This window comes from Drosophila sulfurigaster, chromosome 2L (assembly GCF_023558435.1).
Source record: "Drosophila sulfurigaster albostrigata strain 15112-1811.04 chromosome 2L, ASM2355843v2, whole genome shotgun sequence".
Taxonomy (NCBI): domain Eukaryota; kingdom Metazoa; phylum Arthropoda; class Insecta; order Diptera; family Drosophilidae; genus Drosophila; species Drosophila sulfurigaster.
In genome coordinates, this window is record NC_084881.1 from 21,851,559 (window position 1) to 21,869,281 (window position 17,723).

At 36.9% G+C, this 17,723-nt stretch overlaps 1 protein-coding gene across 4 annotated transcripts in view; it reads right to left on the reverse strand.

Annotated features, from left to right (window-relative positions):
* Window positions 1-2,594: 2,594 nt before the first annotated feature.
* Window positions 2,595-17,723, reverse strand: part of LOC133835105 (homeobox protein cut) — a 79,388-nt gene continuing 64,259 nt past the window's right edge. For all 4 annotated transcript variants that reach the window (XM_062264988.1, XM_062264986.1, XM_062264990.1 and 1 more), the window contains 4 exons: window positions 12,106-12,232; window positions 11,826-12,037; window positions 4,724-4,998; window positions 2,595-4,644 (listed from right to left, as the gene is read on the reverse strand). In XM_062264988.1, coding sequence (XP_062120972.1) covers window positions 4,524-4,644; window positions 4,724-4,998; window positions 11,826-12,037; window positions 12,106-12,232 — 735 coding nt within the window. In that variant the 3' untranslated portion in view covers window positions 2,595-4,523. The remainder of the gene's footprint in view (window positions 4,645-4,723; window positions 4,999-11,825; window positions 12,038-12,105; window positions 12,233-17,723) is intronic.

Below are 17,723 nucleotides of genomic sequence, written 5' to 3' on the forward strand. Positions count from 1 at the left end.
ATGAGTTTCAATTTAAGCGCTGCGGCATTTGCCGTTTGTCGGCATTTCCTCTCTGCACGAGGCGACGTCATCCACCTGTAGCCCCTCCCCCTCTCCCCTTCGCTTTCTTCGCTCCTTTGGCAACCTCTTGCCCCTCGTGCCATAGAGTGTGTGTGTGTGTGTGTGTGAGAATTAATTATGCAGGCATATCATGGCAAACATCATTGCTGCCCCAGCTCCTTTGCCCCTGTTGTCACTCCCACGCCTCCATTTGCCGTGCCGCAGTACAATTCCGTATATCCTTTGGGCTCTTCCTCCTTGCCACGCCCCATGTCACTTCTTGCCACAGCGCTGCTGCCTCTGTGCGTGTGCGGTTTTAATTTGTGAGCAGGCTGCAACGCATTGCACTGATCCTTTTCCTTTTCGTTGTTGCAGTTGCAGTTCGCAGTTTGCAGTTTGCAGTTTGCTGTTGCAATTGCCGCTGCCATTGCGACACGCCCCTTGAATTAACGCCCATCGCTTGCTGGGGCAGTGTTTGCTTTAGCAGTTTTTGCTTGGCTTGTCTGCATATCCGCGTGATTTCACATTGCCAAATCGATGCATTCGTGTGCTGCACAAAAGAGCGCCGAATCCTCCATGGCCACATTAATTGATACCATTATTGCCTTGCTCTTCCGCTCGCTCGTTCGCTATCTTTACACCTTTTTCTCTCTCTCTCTCTCTCTCACGCAAATTATGTAGCCATCTCTGTTGTTGCTTTAAATGTGTGCGGTTGCTCTGTGGTTGTTGTTGCCTTGGCCTCTTGGCCGCCAGGGGGCGCTATCATCGTTAACCCTTTTGGGTGCTCTCTGTTTATAAATTCTATAAATTTTAGATCATAATGCTGAAACCACATCGTACTATGTGCGTGCGTGTGTGTGTGTGTGTGTGTATGTGTGGAAATTACGTGAGTTGCGTGTTTTGTTTTCCTCTTTGCGGTTCTCGTCGTGTGAGTGAAAATGGGTTAGCTGCTGAGCTATTTGTTATGCATTTTCATTAGAAGTTTGCCTAGCTGCTAAGCCATTATCATTAGCCCGACTGAGAGTGCCAGGACGAGCACGAAAACATTACTGTATACCGTATACCGTATACTTTCCTACTTAATGTTGATTGTTATTCGCAAAACTGGCGAAAGGTGTTGCGCTCAACAACTGCTGCAAAGTTCACATCCCGATTGCTGATACTTTTAAGTATCTGGCGAATAACATTGTGGCTTTTAGTTTTGACAACTTTCTAATGTAACCTTGGTAAATTTTAAACTTGAATCCCTTAAAGCCTTTACATAAATTCTAATTAATTCTTAATCAATTTGTTTTTCGTTACAGATATAAAAATAGCGTGAAGATGTAGACACAACCTTAGATTAAGTTATTTACTACTATGTTAATTGCAAAGTTAATATTTGAACTCAGAAAATTGCAATTTACTCACTGTTTATCTATAAATAGAGGATTTAAGAACAATGCAAAGATGTTTATAAATTTAAGCAATTTTTTAATAAACGGCCATTTATTTTTAAAAATATCGATTCGAATTTTCGATTTAGTTTCAAGACAAGTTCCTAAAAGCACACTTTGTAAATAAATATTACTTGAGCGCCTGTAAGATAGGCAACGATTATATCATTAACTTCTAAATTTATTTTAATTTAATCATTTAAAGTAATCAATGCCTATAGGAAATGGTAAGTACAGTAAGTATTTTATTTCCAGCTGCCTAACATTTTGCGCCTTAAAGATAGGCAACACTTTTTGTCATTTTCTTGAGGTGCCGAAAATCGCCAAAAATCTCTCAAATATCAAAAATCCTGGATAACTCGAGAACCGCCAGGACGATTTGCATGTCCTTTGGCCAGTTGGTAGTCCTTACTAAAAGAAGTCGATTGACATACCGCTGGACAGGATCGGCAAGGATACGGCCGAGATATAGTCTATTTTCTATAAACAAAAAAGTCCTTGTATCTTGGTTGTTTCAAGGACTTTCGTCCTTTTTGTTTTGTATTTCGCTTGGGTTTTAAAAGCACTATCTGTGTGCCAAAGGACATCCTCCTAGTCCTTCAAATGGCCGAGATACAAAGGACTTTTCGATTTTTAGCCAAATTTTGCATGCCTCCCCCTTGAAAAATTTTGCAGTACAATTTTTGAAAATATCTTTGAACAGTTTAAATGCAATTCGATAGTGGTCTTTCATGTGACACCAAAAATATATTTCCTTTTGAAATCCTTAAGGATATGCGCGAGATATGGCTGAAATAAGTTTATCCTTTTCAAAAATTTTCCCTAACTTTTTATGGGTCTTCAAAGGACGAAGTTTAATCAACTCGTAAGACTCATTTCGATCGATAGGCATTCAAGGATATTAAGGTAATCCAGGAATCAATGCTCCCTCTTTAGAAACGCTATTGGACATGGAAGTTCAAGGATTCACAGTCAATACTCCGAGCGTTTTTTCTCTATTTAACAAACCGCAAATAAATTTACCATAATAATGACAATTGACAATAATTAATTGAACAATTAAACAATATTTGGTTTCCGTTTTATAGTTATATTTATGTGGATAATAATAATGCGCCATTTATTTATAATAAGTGTGGTTTTATTTTTTGTTCTTAAATGTTTTTGCTCATCCGCTTTCAATGTGTTTGATTTATATTATACATTAAAATTTATGCTAAGGTTAGAAATAAAATCGTGTTGAAATGTTTGGTTTTATTTGTTTGTTGTTTTTGTTGTTTTGTTTGTTTGTAGTAGTATATATTTCATACATATGTTTATTTTATATATTTGCATAACATCTCTAAAAACAATTATATAAATGTTTAATTTATTTATGGGTCAATTTGCGCATTTGAGTGCCACTTTCTGTGTGTTTTTGTGAGTGCTTATGAGTGTGTGTTGGTGTGTTGTGCGTGTGTGTGTGGAATTCAATAAATATAATAATATTTGAGCAAACAAAATGCTCATAAATTATGGCAAATAAATGTGAAAACAAGTTAAGCACAAAAATACTTATTAACGGCTCATTGTTGGGCAATCAATTGCGAATACTTTCAAATTAAACATTTTTTTTTAATTTGTATTAGATGCCTTTTGATAATGTTCAAATGTTGAATTTCGATAGTATATGAGCACTAAATTATTTAGAATTAAATACATATACAAACTATATGTACTTATTTTAATTTTCATACGAAACAACAATTGCTTTCGCTTTATTTATTGCCAATGCTTTTCATATTCACAACACAACGTGATTTGAATTTAATGTGAATAACTTTGTATTTGATTTTAGCTCACATTTTAAAACATAGTCCTTGCAGTGATGATTTATTGTTTGAAGTCAAACTAAAATCAGAGAACTTAAACTTACACTTATAAAGTCAGATTTCGTTTTATGTTAAAATGTTGAAGTGTTTTTCTCTTGTTTTGTGAATATATTCGTAGTTATTATTGTGTTCTCGCTGGTGGGTTCCATAATGGCTTCTGAATTAATATCAAGTTCATTATAATTAAGTTTTCTATGTTTTTTTTTGTTTTTGCTAGAGAGAATGACAGTTGTTGGGACAGTCGGATACATGAAGTTATGTTACGTAAGTATAGTATAGCATGAATTATGTCTATCGTTCTCTATACGAGTATGTTTGTATGTTTATGTACGCATATTATAGTATGTAATTTGTATTAAATGCTTGTTTTTTTTTTGCTAAACAAATCATGTGTAAACGTTTGACTAGAAATTAATTATATAAATTTATAATTATTAATACCAAATGCAAAACATTTGTCTTTCTCTGTTTTGTGAGCAGTTTCAATATTGATTTTTGTTGTCGTTTTCATTTTGTTTTCTCCTTTTGCTGTATTTAGTGCTGCATATAATAATATTTATGATATATGTATATATATATAGTATGATTAAAATTTCTAATAATTATATATATATATATTGTTTTGCTTTTGTGTTTTTTTTTGTTTGTTTTGTTTTTCATTTATAATTAAATAACATATGAATAGTAAATTTAAACTAAAACGCAGTCAATTTATATTTTGGAATATTTTTTGCAATTTATATATATGCTTTTTACTCAGTTTTATTTTTTTCGTTTGCAAATAAATTGCTTATTTGTTGTCGATTTCATTTAATTCGAATTCGTTTCTTGTTCGATCGTAGTACACACATACATATATAGATTTTTACAGCTAGTTAAGATAGATGATCTGTTGAATAAAAATGGGAGGGACAAAAGACTGAAACTGTTGTAAAACAGTTTTGCAATCAGCGGATATATTATATATTCGTAAATTGTATAGGATATGCAACTAAATTCATTTCTTTTACTCTTCGCCAGGCAACAACATAAAACATTCACTTCGCTTTGGTTTTTGTTTTGTTTTGTTTTGTTTTGTTAAATGATTCGATAGACAGTTTAGTTTGTTTAACCTGGCTCAGACCTCCGTTTTGTAATATAACAGATCTTATGCTCTAATACTTGTGTCGCACACCATTTACGACAAATTGTGGGCATTGTAGTTGCTCTGCTCGTTCTCATTGGGGCAACGTCCGTGCTTCTCCATATAATTGCCATACTGACAGGTGGGCGCCTTGCAAATGCCCTGATGTATGCACCTGTATGAAGAAGGATGAAAATGAACAATAAAGTAAGCTACTCGCTACTTAAAGAATGATTTGTTTAGGCGACACTCACTTGCGATCCTTCATGGAAAAGTGTTCGATGCCGGTTTTCAGATAAGCACAGTGATTGCTGCTTGATGTGCAATCGCAGCGACATTTGCCATCGTTCTGTATGATCTTCTCAAAGAGTTTGGGACAATTGCAGTTGAGTATGGCCGCCTGTTGCAACTCTCCCACATTGGAGAGAGCTCCGTTGTAGAAATTGGTGCGTTCAATGCAATGGCATTTGGTGTGATTGACAAACGACAATTTCTCAGTAGTTGATTTGCGTGAGCCAACCGTCGAGACCTGAAAATAAGAATTTAAAGACAGTTTAGTCATTTGCCTAATTGTCATTTGACCTCTGTTAATTATGTCAGCGGCATTTGCATATGCAAAAGTTGCTTAGGGTTCAAAACTTGCCAACTTAAACTGACTACTGCAGAGTGAGTTGTCATCGTTGTTGTAATGCTAAATGAGTTGTCAGCTGATAGCTGCCACTTGCCAGTGGCATATTATTTGGCATTTGATCAAATTGAATGCAAAATTCAAGCCATTGAATCCCTCTTGGCCTAAGCCACTGTCTACTCCCATTAGCAGACAGTTTCCGAGGCTGGCGACTTAAGTCTTGTGTTTCGAGTTGTTGATGTTGCTGCTGTTGCATGACAAGTGCAAAATGATGAATTGCGTATGAATTGCATAAATTAAGTTGGATTCGTTTAATTAAAATTATAGCTCTCGGTTATTAATCAAACTAAGAAAACACAACACACAGCAGACATATTTTGCTCTCTGACAAAAGGCAAACAAACAACAAGCAACAGCACAGCAAGTTTTGCCCGAAATTCTGAAGCTAGTCGAGCATTGAATTTTGATTGGACGCATCAAAGCAGAAAACCGACAAAACTGACACCCAGAAAAAAAAAAATAAAAGGAGAAAAAACGTACTGATAAGCTTTGCAAAATTTCTACATATTTGATATATGGTATTGTATGCAAAACTTGCAACTCTTGAAAACAAGAATCACAAATTGAGTTTTCGCATTCACTTTTCTTTTCTTTTTTTTCTGCGTTGTGAGGTAAAATGTTTATGCAAATTTTGGAATGCAACGAATTGAAAAAGTTTTTCATGCTCGACATATTCAAGCCACAGAGTTTCCATCGTCCTTCCCCTCCCGGTCTCCGCTCTCAGCTCCTTGCCTAATCGACAAGAGTCCTTGCTGCTGCTTTGAGCACGCAAGTTTTTAGTTATAATGTGTGTGTGTGTTTGCGTATGTGTGTGCGTGTGTGTTTGGAAAACATGAAATTCAAGAAAATTGCAGCAGGCAAAAGAGGCAAAAATCCTGCTGAGGTCGCATCAAGTGCTGCAGCACAATAATTGCCGGAAACGGAAGTGCAAAGTGCTGCTGCTGCTGCTGTTACTCTCAGCTCCTTCTTCTTCTTCTTCTTTTTCTACTCTTTGTTTCAGTTGAGCTTTTGTTGTTGTTGCTGTTTGAATTGCAACCGCATCTAAAATTGCAGCAAAGTGGTTGAGTCTCATGTCCATAACATGATATATGCCATAACTATAAGTAGTTTGCGTCTCTCCATCTCTCATTCACTCTCTCTCTCTCTCTCTCTCTCTCTCTCTCTCCTTCTCACTCTGTCTCCCTCTTGCTAAGTGTGTTTGTGCCACCCTAATTGTGGTTGGGTTATGTGTGTGTTTATATGCAAATACTCAACGAACTCTTGTGTGCGCACTTTGGACTCAAGCAATTAGTCAGTTATTGCTTTGTGTTAGGTGCTGTTGCTCCTCTTCTCTCTCTTTCTCTCTCTCTCTCTCTCTTCCTCGTATTTCTTCCCTTTTCACTAAGTGCACCAAGGACTCAAGCCATCCATATAAAATGTAGTACAATTTTTAGTATAAAGTATATTGTAAGGGGGCGTTTACACTCTTCATCCAGGTCGTCAAGTGGGCAGAATGCACTACAAATTACTATTAAGAGATGCCAGCTCCGTTGATAGAAACAAACTTTGCTAAGGCAGCAAATGTTTTCTAGTTTTCCTAGAGTTTTCTTTTCACAAATACAAGTTATGCATTTTAGCTGATAAGTTCGCTGCAACTTTATTCAACATTGACAGAAAGATGTTCAAGAATTCTATAACGCAATCTTTTTCCTGCTCAAATTTACAGCTATATTTTTCCCCCATATTTGTTCACTTAACTCGCGACTGTGTTTTCCAAGTTTCCTACAAATCTACAAGCTGCTGGCAATTTTCATTAACATTGCTGATTTTCTATTTATGCTAATAAGATGCTAAACAATTTGACAATCAAATGCTTCGCTTTTGCCCGCATATTCGTTGTAAGGTAAGTAAAGCAAACAGTGACTTTTTTAAAGGATTTTTTCCCGTTGCATGCATGAATTTAATTATGAGTATGTTGCTTGCACTTGCTACGATTTTGCTGCTGCCACATGTGCGCGCTGTGGCGCCACACAGATAAGCAGGCAAGCAGGCAATGCTCCCCCGTCTCTTTCCCCTTGCTTGGCTTCTTGTCGTCAGCTTTCCTATGTATGGCTTTTAATTTGAAAAATATTTATGCCACACTTTCCGGCAAAAGAACTTTCGACTTGAAGTCTTATGCACACATGAGTTGAGCACAGGGCACAGAAGACTCTAAGCAGAAGAGTGTTTAATTATCCAATAAAAGTTTTGGCAAAACCACACGCAATTATTCCGGCTCCTTGGCTTCTACGAAAGTCAAGTGAATGTTTTAATATTTAAGCGGAATTTTCAAAGACTGAAACAGGGCGAAGATTTACGTACTCTATTTAAAAATATTTAAATCTTTTTTAGAGCACAGTTTTTAGAAGAAAAACTAGACATAAAATTGCATATTCGTTTTGAAATCTATAATATATGAAATTTGTTCGTGGGTGATTATAATTATATCTTAAAATGATTTTGAAGTTAGGCGGCAAAATATACTTTTTAGTATACCCACTAATCGTGGGGCAAGAGTGTATTAATATAGTAAATATAGCTTTCGGTATACTTATATACATTTTCGGTATATTAATTTGTTATATTTTTGTTATATTTTTTTACTTTCTTATTTGTTTAGTTATATTCAGCTGCTTAAAGCATTCTTTTCAATTGAAATGCTATCTTTAAAAAAAATGCCTAAATATATTTCATCAACTTCCAGATTTTGATAATTAGTTAATAGAAATCTTAGAAGATTATAATTATATTTTAAGAGCATTTGTATAGCTCCAAAAGCTAGGATAAAGACAATTCACATTAAAATATTCGAACATTTTTAATTATATTCAATTGAAGCATTCTTTTGAATTTGAACCGTATCTCAATTTGATCTTCAAAATGTACTAATTATCTTTCAGCTGTTTTTAGAATTTGTTGCTGAAACCTTACTTCAACAGATGCTTTTTAGATAAATTCCCGGAATTGCAATTTGATAAAGTTCCACATAGTTGCAATGCTCTCTCGACTTTATCGGTCTGGCGATGTGAGCAAAAATGCAAGCTGCCAGCTAAAACATAAACAAAAAAATAAAGAAGCAAACCCTTTGCTGGCTGTCTCCATAAAGCACCGAAAGTGTGGCCAGCAACAGCAGCAGCAGGAAGAGGAAAACGAAGGAGCAAAGAGCTGTGCAGGAGCAGAGGAGCAAAGTTTGCACACACACACACGAGCCACACGAGGTAGCACAGCGGCTGTCATTGAGAGGTGTCAAGTGCCAGGCAAACAGCTTGAGATCCCAGGGAAAGCGAGAGCGAGATAGCTACAAAGCGGGAGCGAGAGAGAGAGAGAAAGAGAGATGCATTGCATCCCGGCGAGCAGCATCAAAAAAACATTCTTATAAAACATAATTTATGTTGCGCAAATTTACAGAAGAGTGGGGAGCAAAGAGGGGGCGAAAGTAAGAGGTAGGGGAAGGGGAAGAGGGAATGGGGAAAGAGGGGTCTGCAGTCTGCATTGTTGGCCGGTAAGAGGGCAATGCACTCGATGTTACTTCAGACCAGGCCAAAGCCAGCAGCAGGCAAAGGCAACGAAAGGCAAAAGGCGCTGCATATGTTGCAAGCATTGCGAGATTTATGACGCCTTGCCTCAGTTCTGGGTTCAATGCACTCAAAGTGAGACAGAGAGCAAAAAAATATAGATAGAGCGTGAGAGAGAGAAAGAGAGAGAAAGATGGTGTTACTTTCACCTAGGCCAAAGCAAGAAGTTGCCGAATGAACGTGAAAGCCAACGCCTCCACATAAAGCGCCACGAAGCTTGCCATGTCCATGTCCATGTCGCCCACATCGACTTCGACTACGACTTCGACTGCATGCAAAGTAAAAGTCAATTGGCTGACAGGCAAAATCGTAGGCTCTGTCCGTGTCCTGGGCGCCTGAGCGTTTAATTAATTTGCCACAAAATGTGGCACGAATTATGCCGTTTAGCCTTGAGCAGATGACGAGACCACATGCATAATCATGGCTGTTTGCTTTATTGACAGCCGCAACACAAACATTAATTTAGCTTATTGAAACAATGAGCGTGAAGCGCTTTAAACGGGGCAAGCAGCAGCTGTTGCAGTTGCGAAGCTCGTGCGTGACACATTCGCTATTGCTGTTGCTGTTGCTGCTTCTGCTGCTGCTGCTGCTTAATGCAATTTTGTCAGCTTAAATCCCAAACGTTTTGCATATGGCAGCCAACATGCAAATTGCGAAGCACGTAAACAGGTAAGAAGGAGACTTAGAATCAGAGCACGAGTTGGAGTTGCAGCTACAGCTACAGCTGCAACAAATCTCCCTAATGCCCAGTTGAGTGTTGAAGCAGGCAAATGTGCTCTCAAAAACTTTGCACGACGACAGTTTCATGCTTTGAATTTGTGTAGCAAAATCCTACTTCAACTCCATCAATTTGCAAAATTTTTGGGATTTCTTTGGTTGCCCCAGAATTTCCTCTAGCTGTTAGTTAGATCATCATCTATTATTTGTCAATTTATGTTGGCCACCTGAGTTCACAGGTAATATGAATATGCAATTGCCCTTTCATTTCAACTATCTCTTCAAAAATAGAATTTTGTTGTTGTTTCTGTCGAAAAATAAACTAAATGCATGTTGTTTACCTTTGCAAAAGAGCAAAAGTTTTATCAGAAATGCAAAATATACTATATTTATTTGCATTTCATGTCAATTGCAATGTTATTGCCTAAATGAATAAATGCAATATTGGTAAACATTTTCAAATTGTTAAATGCAAAAGACATGTAGAATATTATTTGTAAAAATAGAGAAGAGATGAACTTTAAAATATAGAAATAAGTTTATTGGACTGTAGTAAAAGTAATAATAAAGAGCGAAAAAATCGAAATTGAAAAGTTTGCATATCTTGAAAATAAACAATTTTAAAATCAGTTTTTTTTTTGGGTTGAGTAAATATAAAATCAATAAAATCAATTAAACAATCGATCAAAAGAATTGTATGCAAAATTTGCATTTTATGATTAAAAACATATTTTTTTTAACAATAAAATCTTGTGTCAAGAATGTTTAAGCTTCGTTGGAAAGAAGATTGAAAATCTTGATTTAAAATCTTTTCGATCATAAAGAAAACAAATTATTTTCTTGTTTCTTAAAATGTTGGAATTCCCTTCCTAATTTCTGGTGTTGTTGCTGTTCCTCAGAAGGAATAAACCTTATTGGTTCAATTTTGACATCATACAATCTTGATTCAAGACTTTATTATTGATTTTAGGACGATTTTTCTTTTTGTGTACAGCTACTTTTATATCTAAAATCTTGCCCAGCTTTTTCTATTGTTTATCATGCTTAATAACTCGCATTTATTTGGTGCATTAAAATGGCAATTACCTTTTTGTCAAATTGCTTTTGTTATAATCTGTTTATGTGACAGCTAATGACGCCAGCTATTTTAATTGTAAATTGTTCAATTAATTTGCTATCGTGGCGGGCAATGCTTGAGTTTGGGGAACTCCTAAATGAATTCGAAACGTAGATACAAGCCCCTATATGTTTATTTACACGAGGCATAGCACACTTAATGCACATGCCACATGCCACACAAGCCACACATGCCCCCAAATTGCTGCTGGGCCTTTAAAAAGCAACGAAAACGTTGGAAACTCGCACAATTTGTCAAGAGTCGGTGTCCCAATGGGTTTGTACCTCGACTGTGGCGACTTCTATGTACGTATGTGCCTGTCTCTCTCTCCCCCCTTTCCCCCTCCCGCTCTTAGTAATTGCTCTGATTGTTGTCGTTGTCGCGACTCGGTTGTTGTTGCTGGAGGTGGGCGTAGGTCATGCTTGAGGGCACCATATTGCAACATAATTATATCGTTTCACCTTTTCTTTCATTTTTTTTATATTATTCTGTTTTTTTTTCTCTGTGTTTTGCTCTCAGAAATGAGTTTTTAATGACGCAATGATAATTCAATTTGTTGGTGATTTATGCTGCTTGATATTGTTGCTGTCGCTGTCACTGTTGTTACCTTTTGTGATGTAACGAGCATTCAATATGCTGAAATCGAGAATGTAATTATGCATTGTATTTGTGCTGAATTCAATTATTGTTAAGGTGTGTGTGGCTGAACAACATATTCAAATGATTACAGTGTTTAATTGCCAATGCAAAAGAGAGCGGAAATTAAATAAATGCTTACGAAATTTAATGCTGCTTTTGATAGTTGAATACTTAGTTTGAAAGCTGTTCTTACTTTGCTAACAAAGTGCACGTTACAAACTGTTACCACTCTGGCCATAAGCTGTGCTCACTTTGCCTGCAATGTGTTCCTAAGTTACTTTCAAAACTGTTCCTTTTTTAGTTTATGAACTTTATCCACTTGGCATGCAATGTGTATTCACCCTTCCTATAAACTGTTCCCACTTGGTATGCAAATGGTATTTACTCTGCTTACAAACTGTTCCCATTTGGTTTATCAGTCAACTTGGCATTGCTTGTCACTCTATTCTACACTCTTCTGCTGTTCCCACTTCCCTTTAATTGCTCTCACTTTCATGTTACTTTAACTAAGACTTCTCTTATGTTTCTTTAGTTTTAAATGCAATAATATTTTATATATAAATATTTTGTATATAAGTATGTATTTTATTTGGTCTACTCACATAGAAAGTCAGCTCGACCTCGTGGTATTCCTTTGGGGCACAGATCTCGCTGCGACTGCGACAACAGCCGCTATCCTCGCTGCACCGAAACAGCTTGGTGCAATGTGGCCTGTAGATTTTCGAGGGATCCCGTTCAACACGCATGCAACGCATCTGTGGCTCATGGCACATTGCCTCCTCCATGACAGTTCTATAATGTTTTTCAGCCAATTCTGCAAATAAAGTGTTCAACAAAACGTTTACCAACTGCTCTTTAGTTGAATATTATTTTGACACTTACCCGAGTCAGGATTATGACCACGTCGTGAATTTGACACCGCTTTCGGATTGCCAAGCTGTTTGTTCTTCAATTCAGTTAGCTTGCCGGGTATATAATTGTGTGAATAATTGTTGTCTGCATTCGCATTCTGTAACAATAAAAAGAACACAATTTTGATTAATGAAGTTTTTGCTGAATGTGAGTGTTAATTAATTGAATTGGAGCAGAAAGCTGTAAATGCTGCACATTAGTTCTGACACGTCACTAGAGCAGCATTGTTTAAAACTGCTCCCGAGGGGTCAATGGTGGGGTCAGTTGCTCGACTTTTTCGTTTGGCTACATTACGCATACGCCATGTGCAGCACATAAAAGTCATCACTAAATAAAAGCCCCATTTGTGCTCTGCTGATGGCAATTTGTCACAATTTTTATTGTTTCGGGCATGGGCAGCGAACATGCTGAGATTCAAACACAGAAGGCAGCAGGCAGCCAGGTAACGTGCCAGACAAACATCAGCCAGGGGCGGAAAGGGAAAGGGAAGCTAGCTGGAGGCATCAGACGAGCAAATGCTGCAGAACTTCATAAACTAAGAACTCATGTGCACATACTACAACAATTGGTACAGCAACGACAACAGCAACGGCAATTGCTGCAACGTGGCCCATAAGCAAGAAGCAAGTAGAATTTACGTCACAACGATTGTCAAACACGCTGCTATTCTTTGAGGATAATATTCGTAAATAAGAGAATTGCAATACAGAAACATGAAATAATTTCAAATATTTATATAGAAATTAAATTAAATAATGTGTTAAAAAAGTTTTAATATCAATTATAATATTATTATTCATTAATACAAAATCAAATTATATAATGATCAAGTATTTATATTCAAAAATAAAATAAAGAAACATAACTATGATGTATTTACAATAGAAGAAAAAATAAAAATATGAAGATCAAACACAATGTATTGTTTGATATTTATATTATTATTATCATTGCATTTTTTAAAATTATATCAAGCAATCCAATAAAATTTTGATGAAGGAAAAGTAAACTAATATTTACTAATAAATCAGTAATTTATTATTTTTTTTTCTTAAATTTAACTATTTATGTTATATTCTTTTACAACAATGAACATATTTTTATTTATTTTATGAAGTATTTATCAATTTTTCAAGTATTTGTATTATTTTATTTCACTCCAATATATATATGCTTGATCATTGTATTACTAAGAATTTTATATTATTTTACTGTATTGTATTTTATACACCTGAATTAGCTAGTATTTATATCAAATTCACTTTATTGCAATTCAATTTGCCACTCTTGATCTCTTAACTCCTTCTCAATGAATTCGAAGTGCAGCATATAGTCAGCATACTCGCTGCCTGTGGCTTGTGGCATTTATAACAATGGCAACACAAAACAAATTGGCAGTCAAGGCAATAAATACAGGCAGCAGAGCAATAGAGAACAATGCCAGACGCTCAGACGGACAGTTGCCGAGAAGAACTGAATAGCAGAACAACACAAGCAAAAGCCAAAGCAAAATAAAACAAGAAACAAAAATGTTGACCAATGCGCACAATTGGCAATTTGTGAAGTTAAGCGAAATTAATGAGCAGCCAGGCAAGCAGTCATCAGGCAGCAGGCAGCAGGCAGTCAGGAAACAGGCTAAGCTTCGCCACCAAATGAAGAAGTGCTGAGCATTTAGAAGGTAAAGCAAGGCAAGGCGAGTGTGTGGGCGATTGGGCCAATGGCTAAATAAAAGCCAAAAAGCTGAGCAAATGTCCAAAAATGAAGCTGCGACTGCGACTGCGATGGCGACTGCGACTGAGTTAGAGAGGCGAGAGCTCTTAAGACTGTTCATTAGTCACACAGGAGTTGCAAGCAAGACGCAAGAGGCAAGAGGCAAGACTCAAGGCGAGGCTAGGCGCCAAGGTAGCCGCTGCTCAAGAGCAATTGGCATAAATCTTCGTCTTCATCTGCGTCTTGGTCTCTGGTATTTTTTTTTACTTATGTATTTGTGTTTTGTTCATTTCATTTGGCTTAACATTTGGTGGCCCAAAGCCAAAACAATGGCGCTTTGATGTTGCTCAATGATTTTTAGCGGCTTAACCTTGGGCTCCATATGAATGCTCCATTGTTCTGTTCCCACTTCCCGCTTCTTTAGCTCTCTCCCCCCCCTCCCCTCCACCGACAATAATGTGGCGTTAATGCGCAAATGTATGGCATTGTTTTTGTGTGGCATCAAGTGCTGACCATTGGGTGGCATTAAAGCCAATTCAATTTGATTAAAATGCTCTGTTCTCAATAGCCGATAGATGCTGTAGTTGTAGTTGTAGATGTGGTTGTAGTTGTCATTGAGCTGACACAAATCGCTTTGTGGCCATTCAATTGATTGCCACTGCATAAAAAAATGCCATAAAATAAAGGTAAGTTTACCAAAAGTTGTAAGCCGCAGAAGACTGACCATAAAACAGTCATCTAATATTTCGCAATGCTTAAGTAGTAGACCAAAATATATGTGGCAAGAAACTATATTAATAAAAGCTTCAAATGTTTGTAGTCGTTGCTTAAACTTAGACCACATTCCTGAGAAGTGAACTAGAAGAGTTAATGTGGCTTTTATAGTAGAAACAGTTAAAGCTTCTTTTCAATTTGATAACTTTTGGCAGGTTTAACAGAGTTTCTGAAAATTGTTCTAAACAAGAGATTTAACGCCTATTTAATACGATTCTTAGTTGTTTTGGCTGATAACGTGGTACATTTTATACCCTATAATAAATTTGAAATGTGGTACTATGTCAATATACCAAATGCATTCCTTAGAATTTTTTCAGTATATTAATTTGGTATATTTTAAGTATAATACCGCACAGCTTTGCTGTTATTCGAAATCGGTAGCGGGTATCTCACAGACAAGCACACTCTGACCTTTCTTACTTGTTTTTTAGTCAAAGTCTGGTTTTCGAATTGTCGAAAATACTATAAGCAATTGTTAGTCAATTATAGTTTTCCGAATGTTAATTGTGAAGCTGACAGCGCTGTCAGTGGCAACTGAAGCTGGCAAGCCACATTTAGTTGAGATACCTTTGGGGCATCAAGTGAAAGTCAGCTGCAGACAAACGGGCTCGAATATAGATATGGTTTTGGCTAACTGCATCTGATTGCACCACCCACGATTTACACCTGTCTGCCAGCCTTCCTGCATCCTTGTCTGTCTGTCTACCTTTCCTCTCTCTTGTTCTCTATCTCTTTCTCGCTCTTTCTGCCTGCATAAACTGTCTGCTGCAGGCAGATTAAATTGAGCAGCTTGTTGGTCAGATCGCTGTCGAAGCTGGGCCAGCTGACAATGGAAGTTGCGTCAAACTAAATTTGAACAAGTAAAACACAGCGAGTGCGGGGATAAGGGGAAGGGAAGGTGAGAGCACACAGAGCTGGTTGTTTGACAAAGGGTTTGTCGGTCACCTCCTCGAACAGCTGTTGCTGCTGCTGCTGCAACGTTGCTGTTGCTCTGCTGCTGTTGCTGGCAGCCATCCAGTCGACAATTGCGCTTGTTGCAACAATTACCCAGGGTAAGCAAAGAGAGAGTGCGAGAGGGGAAGGACAAAGAACAAAGACCAGCAGCAGCAAGAGCTGAATGCAGGCAAACGTTTTCCACAGTGTGTGTGTGTGTGTGTGTGTGTTAACGTGGCCAACAGCCACGACAATATAATTTAAGCTGCCATTTCGAATTATAGCGCATGTAGAAATGCATCCCCAGCGTAAAGTAAGCAGCAAATGACTGCAGGCAAAAGCTGACTGAGAAGTAACCTGAACGTAGTCATTGCGAGCTGAACATGAAATATTCAAGCGCTTGATCAAATTTAAATAACGCAACACACAACGCAACACAACAGAACACAGCGCAACGAAACGAAACAGTTCTTTAAAGTCAGTTCGAGTGAAAAATAAGACACCTGGGAAATTTTGTGCAAATGCTAAAGCAGCTCATAAATAAAAGTAGCAGCAAAAGCAACAACCTGATAGCTATATAAATATAAATATACGCGTCTGTGTGTGTGGGCTGTGCATGTATTAGGCTGTGTAAACGTGTCGTATACGCAATAATTAAGTTTACAAATGCCAAAGGCCAAGTGCCTCGGTCTCGGTCTCGATCTCGGTCTTGGTTCCTGTTCTATTTAACAACAAAGGGTCCCTTTGGGCAATGAAATATAAGAATAACAATATAAGAGATTGTTATTCTTGAAGTTGTCCTGCAGCTGGGTCAGTTTAGTTGGCAGCCAGTAAGCAGCTTGATGACTGCAATCGACAAAATCAAATGCCACAAAAAACCAGCTAACAAATGCAGCAAAAAGATTGAACCATTACAGTTCTTTTCCTTTTCCTCTTTCGCCTACAATAAATAATACAAATTTATGCGTTACCCCAAAAGAACAAACTTTTTTGCTAACAATCAACTTTTACACAACAAACTTTCTATATATTGTGTGTGTGCTGCTTGCTATCTCCTTCCCTGCTATTATTGCCATCTCTTTTACTCACACGCACACACACACACACACATATCGCATGAAAGCTTTGTGGTAACATCAACTTCATTGCCATTATAAAGTTGAACAAATAAAATTTATATGAATTGCAAAACGCATCAAGCAAACAGGTAACGAAGGGTGAACTTTGCAGAAGCTAAAAGGGGGCAAGTCATGGTGAAGTGGGAGAGAGGGTCAACGCAGTTGCACTTTATGTTCCATGTGCAACACTGCGTCTCTGTGTAAACAACAATTACGAGAATATTTCTATTGCAGTGTTGCGGCCATTCTCTGTGTACAAATTACTCTACTTTAACTGCGAGTTCTTTTTTTATATAAATTCACATAATTTTCATAATTCGTGTACAATTTTGTTGTACTTATAAATTAATTTTTTGTATAAATAGTCAAAATGTTAAATATTTTCTGAATAAATTTTATCTTGTTAAAAACTTTTATAATTAATAACATTGAAAATTATTTTAAAATTGGTTTGTTGATCTATTTAATTTATATTGCTGATTTTGCTAAACGTTCTTTAAAGTGTGAAACTCATATTTTACTCTACGAATGAAACTCAAATTTGCAGAGTATTTAAAGTTTCATATTTAGCACAAAAAACTTTATTATTTTTTGTTTTTATTTGTTGTCAAAGTTTTCAAGCGATGTGCATACAAAACGCTTTTGACAATTTATTTTTTTCTTGCTGCTGTTGTTCTCTGTTCAGTTTCAAGTTTTAGTGCCAGTTGTCTGTGTGGCTGTGTCTGTTTCACTTGCAGTTTTTAAACATTTACGCCACTATCTGGCAGCTGACTTTTATCGTATGCACATATATTTCAAACGCAAAAAAGCGACAGCAAAATGAAAACAACAATAAGAGATATGCAATTGTCATGCGTGGCGTATGCGCAATTTGCATGCAAAACAAATACCCAGCAAGCAACGTGCGCCTGAAAGTATGCAGCAAAAAAAACTGAAGCATGCCAGCAAACCACAAACAGCAAGGATTAACAGACGACACAAATTGACAGTGTGATTTGTGTGCGTGTGTGTGTGTGTGTGTTTCTATTGAGCTAATAATAAATTGAGGCA